Source organism: Oncorhynchus mykiss, chromosome 4 (genome assembly GCF_013265735.2).
Source record: "Oncorhynchus mykiss isolate Arlee chromosome 4, USDA_OmykA_1.1, whole genome shotgun sequence".
NCBI classification, from domain to species: Eukaryota; Metazoa; Chordata; class Actinopteri; order Salmoniformes; family Salmonidae; genus Oncorhynchus; species Oncorhynchus mykiss.
The window spans coordinates 23,364,244-23,382,149 of record NC_048568.1 but is presented as its reverse complement, the minus strand read 5'-3'; the positions used below and the strand labels follow the sequence as shown (position 1 = coordinate 23,382,149).

At 42.1% G+C, this 17,906-nt stretch overlaps 1 protein-coding gene across 1 annotated transcript; it reads left to right on the top strand.

Annotated features, from left to right (window-relative positions):
• The first annotated feature begins 6,135 nt into the window (after positions 1-6,135).
• Positions 6,136-17,643, top strand: si:ch211-203k16.3 (angiopoietin-related protein 7). Its single transcript, XM_036975951.1, has 8 exons — positions 6,136-6,243; positions 6,877-7,341; positions 11,960-12,079; positions 12,174-12,288; positions 12,568-12,705; positions 13,095-13,311; positions 15,836-16,031; positions 16,311-17,643. The coding sequence occupies exons 2-8, from the start codon at positions 6,973-6,975 to the stop codon at positions 16,455-16,457; spliced, it is 1,302 nt and encodes a 433-aa protein (XP_036831846.1). The 5' UTR covers positions 6,136-6,243; positions 6,877-6,972; the 3' UTR covers positions 16,458-17,643.
• Positions 17,644-17,906: the final 263 nt, after the last annotated feature.

Sequence of the window (17,906 nt, the reverse complement as noted above, 5' to 3'; positions counted from 1 at the left end):
CAAAGACACGTGTGGGTGGGTAGGAGGCTAGGGGTGGGGAGGTCATAGGAAATTCCACCCTCACACACTTTCCCTCTCTCTCTCTAATCGATGGGGGCTCACGTTACCAGATGACAGGTGAGGTCTTAGCAGGTAGCTGCCACTTGTTGAGTCATGCCATAGCAACTGACGTTGTGTTTCTTTGCGTTGATCAGTTTTTGAATCATATGTGTATGTGGGAAAATTGACACTTCTCTTTCTGGGTTTAAAAGGTGACGCTGACACCGGATCTGAGGTTCTCTCCAGCCTCTATTGTCAGTAGATGGATACTCAAGGAGGTGCTAAACACTGCTACCTAATCAGCTACGGAGGAGCGATGTGGAGTAACATGTTTTCATAGGAGAAAGGGCAGCAGCGGGCAGCGTGCAAATGGAGTTGGTTCCATTGGTTTTCATCAAGGATAACATTTAAGGCCAAATCAAAATTTTCTCAGAAATCTGACTCATTGATGATCACACATGATTGCTACACCTTAATAAACCCTTAGAAGTTGGGTTGTAGAGGGGCAAGCAAACACTCTTTCCACCTTACACACACAAGGATTGAAGCAGACACACACACACACACACACACACACTGTAGGGTTGCAAAACAGAATTATCTATAATTTTGGCACTCTATGGTAAGTAGGAATTTATTCTTAAATATATATTTGAAATGTATTCATGTAAAATATTAAATTCTCTTCATATTTAGATCTGTGTCCATATTATTGTCCACAAGTTTTTTTGTGTATAGACCATTATGATCAAGCGAAAACAGCCTAATTAATTTTTAAAGAGCATCTAATCAACAATTAAATTAATTCCAATGAACTCTGCAACCCTATTTACATTTACAACAAACACATATTGACAGATAAAAATAAATAAAAGCACGTCAAAATATAAAGGATATTTCATGCTGAAACCCTCCCTTTTAAACACCAACGATATTCACAAAGTTGATGGGTTATATTTAGGATAATGTTATACAGCTTTTGTCATTAAAAAAAATGTAAATATTAAAATTGTCTTCATTTTCACATGTTATAAACTTTTAAAGTTACCAGAAATACAGTATACCCTCCCTTTGCAACCCTTACACATCAGTGGAGGCTGCTGAGGGGAGGACAGCTCACAATTATGACTGGAAATTAGCAAATGGAATGACATCCATCATACATATGGAACCCATGTGTTTGAATCATTCAAACCATGCCATGTATTCCACTCCAGCCATTACCATAAGCCTGTCCTGCCCAATTAAGGTACCACCAACCTCTTGTGCTACACACACATTGTGAAAAACAATGGCTTCCATTGCAGTGGAGGATGATCTGAATGCACCATTGTGACTGCTCCATATAATTAAAGGAAACAAGATACAAAAGAATACCACAGAAATCTATGTTAGGGGCTGGAGAAAGAAAGCAATTACACTTAGTTATTGACTGATTTTTCTAGAAACAAAGGTTTTACACACTTTACAGTACATTTTGAATTGATTTGTAAAAAGAAAGGGAACTTTAGGCTAGCCACAGAATGGCAGAGGGTGACATGGTGGATCCCAAATATTAAGCTTTTCTCTCTCCAATAAAATGTTGCTTTGATGTTGCAAGAAGTATATTGAAAAGAATATTGAACAATTGTCTTTTTTTGCTTTAAAGGGGATGTCAGCAGTTGAAACTTTAACAAAGCTTACCTCCGCCTCTGATTCGGTAGAAAGCTGAGAGATGGATGAGGTTGGATAAATGTACCCACTCTCAAATTCATTGACAGAGCTATGGATGCATGGCTATGGCTATCCATGATATCAACATGAGAGTTTTAACCAAGTTTTTGAGGCTGTATAGTGTTCGTTTACATTTACCTAGTTTACAAACATCGGAGTAAAACAAGCTTATATTTGGGGTTCTGATGGGGTATGAGGCATGTATAAGATACGTTTCAACGAATCAATGGGTCCATATAATTAATTTACACGTCCAAACATGGATGTAGCTACTGCAGATTGCCACTTTCAAGATGGATAAAAGAAAATATGAAAAGCCTACCATTAGCTCAAAGACCTGAACTTGGTCATAAAACTGTGTGTTTGTGTGTGTGTGTCGCGCGTGCGCGTCTGTTTGTTTTGGTTGGGTTAGGAGGCTTTTAATGGTTGGTTACTCAAATATACATTAAACCAGATGAACACACACTTTGATATTTGGAATGCATTTCTAGGAAAGTTGTTTTGTGTTCTGTCAAATAGTTATTCAACAGCAAGCTTGTCAGAACATGAACTAAGTGTGAAGTGAGTAATCTACATTGATGCCATGGAAATGTCAAAATGCTCCAACATAACCTGTAGGCGTAGGATCTTAATTTGATCACCTTGTTGTTGCTGGAAATTTCCTGCACATTTGTAGTGTATTCAAGGTTTTAAAAGGCTTCTAAAGTTTGCCATTTCCACTTAAAAATGTCAGACTTGATTTGCCCTAACAGAAAATGTATCAACCCCTACAAAAATGTCCATTAATTATAATTCACACAATAATTCACATTTCCCGTTGCTGCATGATTATTTTCCTGCTGTGAGAAACTGATCAAATTAAGATCTTACACCTGTATATGCTTTATTATGAGCCATCCCCAAAATAATTTCAGCTTGATTTAAGAGCCCTATAAACTCAGGGAAAGGGCAACTTTCTTTACATGACAACCTGTAAAGTTTTAACGGTTAGGATTGGGGTTATGGCTAGGAATGGATTTGAACCGGGGTGTGGACATGAAACTAGAGTTAGGGTTAGGCTTAACCTAACCCAGAGGTTCCCAAACTTTTTAAACCCTCACCCTAGCTTCATGTCCACATCCCAGCTCACCCCTAAATCCTACCACAGTGGCGATTTTAGCGTGTAAATCTTGGTGGGACAAACCCTCCAACATTATTTTAGATGCATGCCAGCAAAGCCACAACACTAAACAATACATGAATTGCACTAAAACGGTGACAAATGATGCCCACAATGTTACAGTATGGCCTACATAAAGCTGTCCCAACAGGAGAGCTTTATTTTCAGCACCATGGCTTGAATCCTTACCACTGCTACACCTGGCTATCAGCAGAGCCTTGTCTTCAGAATATGGGCTGTTCTTACAGTGTTCTCCCTGTACACCAAGTCAGAACAGTAGGATAAATAAAGGGAGCATATAAGCAGACAATGAAAGCTCTTACAATATTCTATTATTACATTTTTCAAAATAGGTATAGGCTAAATGTGCACCACCAAGTCAGAACAGCAGGTGAAATTAAGAGGTGAAAATAGACCAAATTATTAGGGTGAGGCACATGGGCTACTCACCTTATTGTGCTGTTCTCACTTGAACAGGAAGGTGGCGCGGCGTCCCTTCATGGGCGAATTTTGTCATCAATCTTCGTCATCAAAGTCTGTCACTCTTTGGATTTATGCTGCTTTCAAGACAACTGGTCGTAGCTCTAGAAAGAGGCCAGAGTTCCTGATTTACAATTCCGAGTTGGATGAAAGTTCAAAATGTATTTTCCCAGTCGTAGCTAATTTTTCCTGATTTCCCAGTTGTCTTGAACTCACTAAAGTCAGATTTTTCAGTTCCGAGTTAACAGTTGTTTTGAGTGCGGCACAAATCAGACAGCATGGCCAATGTTGAATGTTTATCATTTTAAACTAGGAGAATAGACCCATAGATCTTAGACTTGGGACCACAAGTCATTAATTCTAAAATAACATGCAAAACATGCAAGCCCAATTCTTTTAACAAAACATTTATTTTTATTATTATTTTTTGCAAAAATTGTTGGGTTCAAACAGGTGCCCTGAATGAAGGGCCGCACTGCCCCACCCCTAGCTTCATGTCCACATCCCAGCTCCTCCCTTCCCCTAACCCTTTTTATGGGCTCCCAAGGGGCTCAGTGTTCTAAGACACTTCATCTCAGTACAAGAGGCGTCACTGTAGTACCTGGTTCAAATCCAGACTGCATCACATCCGGCCGTGATTGGGAGTCCTATAGTGTGGCGCACAATTGGCCCAGTGTCATCTGGCAGTCATTGTAAATAAGAATTTGTTCTTAACTGACTTGCCTAGTTAAATAAAGATAAAAAAAAAAAACGAACCTTAGCTTCATGTCCACATCCCCAGCCTGGTCTCATAGACTAGATGTAATGTTTTGTATTTTATAGTATAGTTTTGCAAACGCGTGACATAAACTCAGCAAAAAAAGACATTTTTCAGGACCCTGTCTTTCAAAGATAATTAGTTAAAAACCAAGTAACTTCAAAGATGTTCATTGTATAGGGTTTAAATATTGTTTCCCATGCTTGTTCAATGAAACAATTAATGAACATGCACATGTGGAACGTTCGTTAAGACACTAACAGCTTACAGACGGAAGGTAATTAAGGTCACAGTTTTGAAAACTTAGGACACTAAAGAGGCCTTTCTACTGACTCTGAAAAACACCAAAAGAAGGATGCCCAGGGTCCTTGCTCATCAGCGTGAACATGCCTTAGGCACTTTGCAAGGTGGTATGAGGACTGCAGATGTGGCCAGGGCAATAAATTGCAATGTCCGTACTGTGAGACGCCTAAGACAGCACTACAGGGAGACAGGATGAACAGCTGATCGTCCTCGCAGTGGCAGATCACGTGTAACAACACCTGCACAGGATTGGTACATCCGAACATCACACCTGCGGGACAGGTACAGGATGGCAACAACAACTGCCCGAGTTACACCAGGAACGCACAATCCCTCCATCAGTGCTCAGACTGTCCGCAATAGGCTGAGAGAGGCTGGACTGGGGGCTTGTAGGCCTGTAAAGCAGGTCCTCACAAGACATCACCGGCAACAACATCGCCTATGGGCACAAACCCACCGTCACTGGACCAGACAGGACTGGCAAAAAGTGCTCTTCACTGATGAGTTGTGGTTTTGTCTCACCAGGGGTGATGGTCGGATTCGCGTTTATCGTCGAAGGAATGAGCGTTACACCGAGGCCTGTACTCTGGAGCGGGATTGATTTGGAGGTGGAGGGTCCGTCATGGTCTGGGGCGGTGTGTCACAGCGTCATCGGACTGAGCTTGTTGTCATTGCAGGCAATCTCAACGCTGTGCGTTACAGGGAAGACATCCTCCTCCCTCATGTGGTACCCTTCCAGCAGGCTCATCCTGACATGACCCTCCAGCATCACCAGCCATACCGCTCGTTCTGTACGTGATTTCCTGCAAGACAGGAATGTCAGTGTTCTGCCATGGCCAGCGAAGAGCCCGGATCTCAATCACATTGAGCACATCTGGGACCTGTTGGATCGGAGGGTGAGGGCTAGGGCCATTCCCCCTAGAAATGCCCGGGAACTTGCCATTGCCTAGTTGGAAGAGTGGGGTAACATCTCACAGCAAGAACTGGCAAATCTGGTGCAGTCCATGAGGAGGAGATACTTTTGATTTTGACCCCCCCTTTGTTCAGGGACACATTATTCCATTTCTGTTAGTCACATGTCTGTGGAACTTGTTCAGTTTATGTCTCAGTTGTTGAATCTTGTAATGGTCATACAAATATTTACACATGTTAAGTTTGCTGAAAATAAACGCAATTGACAGTGAGAGGACGTTTCTTTTTTTGTTGAGTTTATAATATGAATTGTAATTCGTAACATATAAGAAATGGGTGATGGATATCCACAAATTAATAAATAGAGACAAAAATATAACATAATACTAAATGGAGTGTTACGTATTTACGTACAGAATAAAACGAAATGTTCTGAGACCAGGATGACTTCCCAGCTCATCCCTACCCCTAACCCTAGCTTCATGTCCACATCCCAGCTCATCCCTACCCCTAACCCTAGCTTCATGTCCACATCCCAGCTCATCCCTAACCTTACCTCTAACCCTAGCTTCATGTCCACATCCCAGCTCATCCCTAATCCTATTTTCACAGCATCTCCCTCCCTCCTTCCTTCCTTCCTTCCCTCCCTCCCTCACTTTCCCTCTCCCTCAGGGGAATCCTCTAAGGTGGATTATGGGGATAAGATGTCCACTGTGTTACAGCCACACTGCTCTAAATCACTCTTTCACATAGAGAGATAGAGAGAGAAAGAGAGGTGGAGATTGGAGGAGAGAAGGAACGACGGAGACGGAGAGGAATGGGGAGGGTCTTACGACCAGGATGGTGTAAGGACAGGGGCGAGAGACTGGCCAGGAGAGAGGTAAAGAAATACCAAACTTCTTTGTTTACAGCAGCTCTGTAGATAACTCTGTACATGCACAGGGGGGTTCTATACTGGGTTTGTTGTTGGGTTTTATTGTGTTGTGTGAATAAATAGAGTGATTAAATAGTATGTTGTTTTGGAGGGGGGTTTGAGATACATTGGCTTATGTATTTGTGTGTCAGTAAATGCTACTCAGTCATTTGAAAACATGTATATCAGTTATGATGCAATTCAACTATTATAACATGGTAGGTTCACCTAGTATTCATTTCAGTGCTCAGAGTTCATGACCTATTAATCACGCTATTAGAGCAGGTCAAAGGTTGTGGTTGGGAGGTGGGCGTTGGTGTGAGCTACGAATATGTCAGACATTAGTGTCTGGACTACGATGGGGCGCCAGGTAGCCTATTGGTTAAGAGCGTTGGGCCAATAGCTGAAATATCGCTGGTTTGAATCCCTGAGCTGCCTAGGTATAAAAACCTGTTGATGTGCCCTTGAGCAAGGCACTTAACCCTAGTTGCTCTGCATAAGAACATCTGCTAAGTAATGCAATGATGATCTGGTGGTACATATAGGCCTACCAGTGTGCAGTGATTTTATAGTACTAAAGCTTTTTTGCCCATCCTACAGAGAGAAAGCTAAACCTGAACCTGAACCTGCCAGTCTCCAGAGCCAGACAGACCACTCTCTCTGACCAAGCTAGGACGTTCCAACCAGAGGAGAACAATGGCCTTCCTACCCCCTCACTGTACCCCCCTCTTGGGCTTGTGGCTGGCTCTGTGTGTCCTCCTGGTCCGGGAGGTCCATGGAGAAGACCCCACTAGTCATCAGATTGGCGGTGGTGGCGGGGGCTCCCAGTGCGGGGACTACAGTAACCAGGTGATGGAGGATGGGATGTGCCGTCTGGTGGCCACCCTGCCCCAGACCGAGGACCAGCGCTGTCCAGACATGTTCCGTTGCACAGACGAAGTCTCCTATTGGCTGCATGAGAACGAGGAGAGGAAACAGCAGATTCTGTCTCTGAGGGAGACCATCTCAGAGCTTCAGGAGGAGCTGAGGAACCACAGGCACCGCGTCAAGGTTCTGGAGCTGCAGGTGGGTTCTAGAGATTGAACTGGAGGAATAGGCTAATGGTGTAGAGAAATAGATGGAGTTCAAATTCTAGAACTAGAGTTCAGGGAAAAACAAGTAGGCCAGGGTTATAAAGCTTCATGGAAATAAAAGTTCAATGACTGAGATACAGTGCTCTAGTTTCTGTATGAGTGTGTAAGGCTGGAGGTGAGCCACTGCTTCAGACTCGGAGCAGGACATGTGCCAGTGGTCTAGAACTGCAGGTGAGCAACTGTTCTTGAGATACTGCTATGGTTACTTTACGTTAAACTGAATGCTAAAAGCCTCCGGAACACGCTCTAACCCTACGTCATAAAGGAGGACTTCAGCCAACTAACACACATACTGTAGACACACACATACACACTGACACCTGTCTCTGTTACTCCCCCTACGCTGTGGCAGCCGGTAGTGTACGGTATCGCCCCAGGTGTCCCTCCCTCCTAGCAAGTCCTTGACCCTGGCGCTAAGGGGATTAGCCCTGGGTACTCTGGCCTGGCTCTCCTGGCCCTCCTCCACCACGTGCTGCCTCGTGTGTCTGTGGCACTGGGACTCAGCCCTTTGGCTAACCATGGCTTTTACCTGGTCTGGGACGAAAGGGGGAGGTAGTGCCACTTGGATGTGGTTTGGGATATGGGCTGGGAATATAGCACCTGTAGTTGGGATGGTTGGGGTTAGTGTGGTGGTTCATTTCTTTACTATCAAATGAGGAGAGACAACCTTATCACACAAGTCTTATACTTATACTTAAACTAAATCTTTAAATCACTTATTAATAAGGGAGCAGGTGAATACAACTCACACATATAAAGTGAATCGATTGAGTGCTCTACGATAATGATGGCTGGTCATCGAGTCACCCTTAGATGACTCGTTGAGAGCCCTGAGACAAAAGTACAAAGGTCTTTTATAGCTAAGATACACCCCTTTCAACCTACATGATGAACAACAGATATATAGAATGGGTCACAAGGTTAAGATTTGTATGAAAGATACGTATAATTCACAGCAGACAGTATATGCTGTAAAAACAGTTATCTTTGCGTAGAGACCAGTGTCTGGCACTGGGGTCATCTCTCCCTGGTATCTTATAGAACAGAAACATAAACTCATGCTCTGGAATGAGGTCTCTTTAGGTTTTATCACCCAAAATACATCATAAATCTCCTGTCAGTGTTATCTCCCAGAGGCCCATCCTCAGTAGAACACACACAATAGTTCTAAAAATCCTCTCTTCGGTTGCATAAAACAACCATTTGATGCAATAAAAGTATTATAACATAATCTTGTAATTTCCACCATAATAGGTGGTTGAATACCCTCTGTATGTCTGTCTGTCTCTGTCATTTCCCTTATCATTTTTACTCCTTTCGCTCTCTGCAAATCTCTTTTTCTGGGGTCATACAGTATATTGCCCCACTATTATATCCCAACACTTCTCACCTTACAGGGGAAAATGGCATAGCAGTTACTGCATAGCAGACTTTTCTTAGCATGTACAGAACATCTTTGTTTATGAAAATGTACTTATATATATTTATTAGATATTTTCAAGGATGAAATCTCTTGAGATGCACCAACTCGTGTCCAAATTTTAAAAAAAGGAAACAAGCAAACAATACTTAACAACAAGAATAATATGGCAACTACAGTCTAAAAATAATTTAAATGAAATAATAACAAACAAAAAAGTACATTAACAGCATAAAACAGTTAATAGGCCTACAACTAATACGACTACTGCTAATACTACTAATACAACTAATACGACTACTGCTAATACTACTAATACAACTAATACGACTACTGCTAATACTACTAATACAACTAATACGACTACTGCTAACACTACTAATACAACTAATAAAAACTACTGCTAACACTACTAATACAACTAATAAAAACTACTGCTAACACTACTAATACAACTACTAAAAACTACTGGTAACACTACTAATACAACTAATAAAAACTACTGGTAACACTACTAATACAACTACTACAACTACTGCTAACACTACTAATACAACTAATAAAAACTACTGCTAACACTACTAATACAACTAATAAAAACTACTGCTAACACTACTAATACAACTAATAAAAACTACTGGTAACACTACTAATACAACTACTACAACTACTGCTAACACTACTAATACAACTAATAAAAACTACTGCTAACACTACTAATACAACTAATAAAAACTACTGCTAACACTACTAATACAACTAATAAAAACTACTGCTAACACTACTAATACAACTAATACAACTACTGCTAACACTACTAATACAACTAATACAACTACTGCTAACACTACTAATACAACTAATAAAAACTACTGGTAACACTACTAATACAACTACTACAACTACTGCTAACACTACTAATACAACTAATAAAAACTACTGCTAACACTACTAATACAACTAATAAAAACTACTGCTAACACTACTAATACAACTAATAAAAACTACTGCTAACACTACTAATACAACTAATACAACTACTGCTAACACTACTAATACAACTAATACAACTACTGCTAACACTACTAATACAACTAATAAAAACTACTGCTAACACTACCAATACAACTAATAAAAACTACTGCTAACACTACTAATACAACTAATAAAAACTACTGCTAACACTACTAATACAACTAATAAAAACTACTGCTAACACTACAACTAATAAAAACTACTGCTAACACTACTAATACAACTACTGCTAACACTACTAATACGACTACTGCTAACACTACTAATACAACTAATAAAAACTACTGCTAACACTACTAATACAACTAATAAAAACTACTGCTAACACTACTAATACAACTAATACAACTACTGCTAACACTACTAATACAACTAATAAAAACTACTGCTAACACTACTAATACAACTAATAAAAACTACTGCTAACACTACTAATACAACTAATAAAAACTACTGCTAACACTACCAATACAACTAATAAAAACTACTGGTAACACTACTAATACAACTAATAAAAACTACTGCTAACACTACTACTACAACTAATAAAAACTACTGCTAACACTACTAATACAACTAATAAAAACTACTGCTAACACTACCAATACAACTAATAAAAACTACTGCTAACACTACTAATACAACTAATACAACTACTGCTAACACTACTAATACAACTACTGCTAACACTACTAATACAACTAATAAAAACTACTGCGAACACTACTAATACAACTAATACAACTACTGCTAACACTACTAATACAACTAATAAAAACTACTGCTAACACTACAAATACAACTAATACAACTACTGCTAACACTACTAATACAACTACTGCTAACACTACTAATACAACTAATAAAAACTACTGCGAACACTACTAATACAACTAATACAACTACTGCTAACACTACTAATACAACTAATAAAAACTACTGCTAACACTACAAATACAACTAATACAACTACTGCTAACACTACTAATACAACTAATAAAAACGAATAAAAACTACTGCTAACACTACTAATACAACAAATAAAAACTACTGCTAACACTACTAATACAACTAATAAAAACTACTGCTAACACTACTAATACAACTAATAAAAACTACTGCTAACACTACTAATACAACTAATAAAAACTACTGCTAACACTACTAATACAACCAAGTACCTGTAATACATAGATACATATTTACAAACATCTTCACATGGTGATGTTTCTATTACTTAAAAACAATAACATTCGAAAAAGGCCTTTCTTAAATTCCCTGTGTGATTGTAATGTCCTGATTTCTGTATGTAAATTATTTCAGTAAGTTGGGCCTTTGTATCTGAAAGATCTTACTCCAACCTCATGATATACCCTTAGAATTTGTGATTGCTACTGTTTTTGAAAGGAGTAGTGTGTGTCTTGTAAAGTGAGTATATACAGGGCACAGGAGGTTGGCGGCATCTTAATTGGGGAAGACGGGCTCGTGATAGTGGCTGGAGCGGAATACGTGGAATGGTATCATTCCATTCACTCCGTTCCAGACATTATGAGCTGTCCTCCTCCTCCGCAGCCTCCACTGATACAGAGAGATTTAAATAGATACATTTAGAAAGAAATTGGTACCAATGCAGTTGTCTTCTGTTAGACAGTGACATACCATTTAGTGATTCACACATTGTGCAATGATGTGCCTTATAATGGCATCCAGGACTCAATCTTCAAAGATTGATGTAAATTACATCTCATTCATAAAGTAAGGTCGTGGTTGTGTTTTTATAGATGATGCCACCATAGTCTATTATAGGAAGCAGCAGTTGAGTTCCTAAGGTCTTTCTAATGGATAAAGTAAAACAATTATTAGATCTGTGTAGCTTATAGTTAATTGTTTTTCGAATATAATCAATGTGCTTTCCAAAAGATCATTCAGAATATATCCTCAAACCCAGATATTTCAAACAATCAACACTTTCAAGCATTGTTCCATTACTTGCATGGATTTTGAAATGGCCAGCTGTGGAGTTGATTCTTTGCTGTGTACATATCCATGCATTGTTGTCTTAATGTGTGTGTGTGTATATATATATATATATCAGAGCGAGGAGAAGACCCGTATTAACTCATCCTTGGAGCATCGTTTCCATGAATTGGAGACACACTATGCCGAGGCCACCACACTAGTGCACTTACAAGGGACCCTCATCTACGACCTTCAGGTACACAGTACAGTACACATCTTATAGTACCAGTAATGTAATAATCTAAGTACATTTTTCAAACATGTTGAGAGCTTGTCGTCTGTCTCTCTAGGCCCAGATCCATAACCTGTCTCGGCTGGTAGAGAGTGTACGGAGGAACCCTGGCTGTATGATCAACATTGTCGGTACCAGCCCTCAGATGAGTTCAGAGGAGGCCCTGCATCCAGGTACATAGACACTCATTATTGATAAAAACACACACACACACACACACACACTCAGATATATTTATATATATATGTTAATATTATTGCCTTATTTTGGACTTATTTAACATATCTACAATTCATTGGAGCCAAGGTCTACAATTTACCAGTAGGGGGTGACAAGCCTCTTTAAAAGTATTCTGAGTCCAATATCTCACCTGTTCATTTCTGCTCAAATACTGCATTTTTAAGTTTGTGTCAATTAATGATGAAACACTCTGTGTTTTCTCTGTCCGCCAGAGGTACAGCATGTGAGGAACTGTCCTATAGATTGTGCGTCTATCTACTATAACGGTGTGAGGCGCTCTGGTCTGTACACGGTGGTGCCTTCACTGGGGGTTATGCCTGTCGAGGTTTACTGTGACATGGAGACAGAGGGTGAGGGTTATATACACTCACAAGTGTCACACATGAACAGAGTTGGTTTGTGGTTTGAAGAACCAGTTTTATCAGTCAATAACATATCCTCATTATGTGTGTTTGCATAACTTGTACACTACCAATGCCAAGAGTGTGCAAAGCTGTCATCAAGGCAAAGGGTGGCTATTTGAAGAATCTCAAATATAAAATATATTTTGATTTGGTTAACACTTTTTTGGTTATTACATGATTCCATATGTGTTATTTCATAGTGTTGATGTCTTCACGATTATTCGACAATGTAGAAAATAGTAAAAATAAAGAAAAACTCTTGAATAAATAGGTGTTTTAAAACCTTTGGTAGTGTATGTCATATTTAATGTATACGTATCCTCTCCTTCTCCCAGGTGGTGGCTGGACGATGCTCCAGCGGCGTGTGGATGGCTCTGTGACCTTTGACCGGAGCTGGAGGGAGTATAAGGACGGGTTTGGTGATATGCATTCTGAGTTCTGGCTGGGTAACGACCACATCCATGACCTGACCAGCCAGGGAGACTATAGCCTCAGGATTGACCTAGAGGACTGGAGCAACAAGCACAAACACGCCCTCTACCAGAGCTTCAGGTGGGGGTTAGAGACAAACACGCCCTCCACGACATCTTCAGGTGGGGGTTAGAGACAAACACGCCCTCTACCAGAGCTTCAGGTGGGGGTTAGAGACAAACACGCCCTCCACGAGAGCTTCAGGTGGGGGTTAGAGACAAACACGCCCTCTACCAGAGCTTCAGGTGGGGGTTAGAGACAAACACGCCCTCTACCAGAGCTTCAGGTGGGGGTTAGAGACAAACACGCCCTCTACCAGAGCTTCAGGTGGGGGTTAGAGACAAACACGCCCTCTACCAGAGCTTCAGGTGGGGGTTAGAGACAAACACGCCCTCTACCAGAGCTTCAGGTGGGGGTTAGAGACAAACACGCCCTCTACCAGAGCTTCAGGTGGGGGTTAGAGACAAACACGCCCTCTACCAGAGCTTCAGGTGGGGGTTAGAGACAAACACGCCCTCTACCAGAGCTTCAGGTGGGGGTTAGAGACAAACACGCCCTCTACCAGAGCTTCAGGTGGGGGTTAGAGACAAACACGCCCTCTACCAGAGCTTCAGGTGGGGGTTAGATACAAACACGCCCTCTACCAGAGCTTCAGGTGGGGGTTAGAGACAAACACGCCCTCTACCAGAGCTTCAGGTGGGGGTTAGAGACAAACACGCCCTCTACCAGAGCTTCAGGTGGGGGTTAGAGACAAACACGCCCTCTACCAGAGCTTCAGGTGGGGGTTAGAGACAAACACGCCCTCTACCAGAGCTTCAGGTGGGGGTTAGATACAAACACGCCCTCTACCAGAGCTTCAGGTGGGGGTTAGAGACAAACACGCCCTCTACCAGAGCTTCAGGTGGGGGTTAGAGACAAACACGCCCTCTACCAGAGCTTCAGGTGGGGGTTAGAGACAAACACGCCCTCTACCAGAGCTTCAGGTGGGGGTTAGAGACAAACACGCCCTCTACCAGAGCTTCAGGTGGGGGTTAGAGACAAACACGCCCTCTACCAGAGCTTCAGGTGGGGGTTAGATACAAACACGCCCTCTACCAGAGCTTCAGGTGGGGGTTAGATACAAACACGCCCTCTACCAGAGCTTCAGGTGGGGGTTAGAGACAAACACGCCCTCTACCAGAGCTTCAGGTGGGGGTTAGAGACAAACACGCCCTCTACCAGAGCTTCAGGTGGGGGTTAGATACAAACACGCCCTCTACCAGATCTTCAGGTGGGGGTTAGAGACAAACACGCCCTCTACCAGAGCTTCAGGTGGGGGTTAGAGACAAACACGCCCTCTACCAGATCTTCAGGTGGGGGTTAGAGACAAACACGCCCTCTACCAGAGCTTCAGGTGGGGGTTAGAGACAAACACGCCCTCTACCAGAGCTTCAGGTGGGGGTTAGAGACAAACACGCCCTCTACCAGATCTTCAGGTGGGGGTTAGAGACAAACACGCCCTCTACCAGATCTTCAGGTGGGGGTTAGAGACAAACACGCCCTCTACCAGAGCTTCAGGTGGGGGTTAGAGACAAACACGCCCTCTACCAGATCTTCAGGTGGGGGTTAGAGACAAACACGCCCTCTACCAGATCTTCAGGTGGGGGTTAGATACAAACACGCCCTCTACCAGAGCTTCAGGTGGGGGTTAGAGACAAACACGCCCTCTACCAGATCTTCAGGTGGGGGTTAGATACAAACACGCCCTCTACCAGATCTTCAGGTGGGGGTTAGAGACAAACACGCCCTCTACCAGAGCTTCAGGTGGGGGTTAGAGACAAACACGCCCTCTACCAGAGCTTCAGGTGGGGGTTAGAGACAAACACGCCCTCTACCAGATCTTCAGGTGGGGGTTAGATACAAACACGCCCTCTACCAGAGCTTCAGGTGGGGGTTAGATACAAACACGCCCTCTACCAGAGCTTCAGGTGGGGGTTAGAGACAAACACGCCCTCTACCAGAGCTTCAGGTGGGGGTTAGAGACAAACACGCCCTCTACCAGATCTTCAGGTGGGGGTTAGATACAAGCTTAACAACAATATTTGAACGTGTTAAAACATTTCTAGCCTATAATGAGCAACAGGGTTGACATGTTATACTCAATGTACTCAGTTTTCCAACACAAAACACCCCAAAAAACAGTAGAACCATCTCACCTGCTTCTACACTATGATTCGACTATTAATGTTCAATGTTCCTTTTTCAAAAGAAATAGTTTTACCATATTAATTAAAACGAGAGTCCAGTTCACATTTCAGGATAGACCTTAAACCTGAGGGACAAATGTTAATTAATCACTAATCACATTAAATAAGTAAAATTACTTGTCCAAAGCAACAAAATAACCAGGGCTTAAACAACAATGGTGAAAACTTGGGAAGACCTTGGGGTTGAGTGGGTTAACATTCTTGCAGAAGTTGGACATTTCAAAATGGTAATTTTCTGCAGATTTTCAATTTTTATTTGAATGAAAACACACACTGTTAATGGAATTTGGAATGACCTAGACATTCTCTTTTGGGTGGCATTTTAACTTCTGCTTGTCCGTGTGCGTCTCTCCATACAGTGTGGATGGGGAGGACAGCCAGTACTGTCTCCATGTGTCTGGGTTCAGTGGGACGACGGAGGACTCATTCAGCTGGTACCATGACAAGCAGGGCTTCAGCACCCCCGACACTGGCAACATCTGTGCTGAGATATCCCATGGAGGCTGGTGGTACAACCAGTGCTTCTACGCCAACCTCAACGGAGTCTACTACAGAGTAACAACCTCACCATACAGACACACACAAACACACTGCACAATAAATGACCTTGTCAGATAGAATGTGAATGTTTGATAGAGGTATGTGTGTAATGATAATCAAAAGAATATTCATAACCAATCAAACAATCAAATGTTTTTTATAATCCCCTTTTTACATCAGCAGTTGTCACAAAGTGCTTGACAGATATTTACAGACCTATAGGTATCTGGTCACCGGTATTCCTCCCTGTTACCACCCTGACCGCTAACTCTGACTGTGTTTGTGACCCCACAGGGAGGCCGGTATTCCCCCAAGGGGAAGAACCCTCTAGGACCAGACGGAATCGTGTGGTATTCCTGGAAGGACTCGGACTACTACTCTCTAAGGAAAGTCAGTATGATGATCCGCCCACGTACCTTCCGCCCACGCATGTCGCCCTGAGAAACCACCGCATGGCCATGACAACCACCCCCTGATGACGGTCAGGCTCCATAATGGCTCGTCTGATCTGATGACATCACCACAGACGTACATGCTCCACACTTTTACAGTGAAATGTGCAGTAAACCTTACTCACCGGTCTGGAGATGGATTTTCAGTGTGTGCACATATTTTTGAATGTGTGTGGATATATGTTTGCATAATGTTTAAATTTGCATATGTGGCCATGCCACCAATAAGCCTGACAGGCACAGGAGGCTGGTGAGGTGAGGACGGCTCATAATAATGTCTGGAATAGAGTGAAAGGAATATTATCAAACACATGGAAACCACGTTTGATACCATTCAATTTATTCCGTTCCAACCATTACTGAGTCCATCCTCCCAAATGAAGGTGCCACCAGCCACCTGTGCTCAGTGAGAAGCTCAATCCTGGATACTGTGGCATGTTGTACTAAAGTCTTCTGACCAATACAGACACAGGAACAGATATTGTCCAGTGAACTCTGAGAAACAAGTATTGAATGGAAGGGGTGGCACACGTCGAGAAGTCCTTTGTGTGTGTGTTGACCTGTCTAGAAGATGGCTGGAGTTACATAGATTCCACAGTCCTGTACTATAATAACATGACTGTGCCAAACTAACAGCCTATTGCTGGAGGGATGAAGGGGAACTTCCCTCCTATAGATCCACAGTCAGGTGGACAATATACTATACAGTACATAAAATGCTATATATTATACCATACATAATATATAGAAGAGAAAAGACACTGTTTAAACTGCAATGTGTGTTAGTGTAAAGACTAAGGGCTGAATCCCAGCTAGAAAAACACAAAACTCAGATGAATGTAAATATAACATTCTTACATTTTAGCAGATGCTCTTAACCAGACTGACTTAAAGGAGCAATTAGGGTTAAGTACCTTGCTCACGGGCACAGACAGATTTTTCACCTTGTCGGCTTGGGGATTCAAACCAGCGAACTTTCGGTTATTGGCCCAACACTATTAACCACTAGGCTAACTGCCGCTGTTCTTAAACTGCAGTTAGCGTTCAAACACAAGGAAGTGTGGGTGTTTACGGCCTTGTGTGCAGATTGACATATTTACCTATTTGTGTGTGTAGATTGAGATACACTACATGACCAAAAGTATGTGGACACCTACTTGTCGAACATCTCATTCCAAAACCATGGGCATTAACATGGGAGTTGGTCCCCCCCTTTGCTGCTATAACAGCCTCCACTCTTCTGGGAAGGCTTTCCACATTGCTGCAGGGACTTGCTTCCATTCAGCATCAAGAGCATTAGTGAGGAGTGGCACTGGTTTTGGGCGATAAGCAGTCGGCGTTCCAATTCATCCCAAAGGTGTTTAATGGGGTGAAGGTCAGGGATCTGTGCAAGCCAGTCAAGATCTTCCACACCGATTTGCGACAAACCATTTCTGTA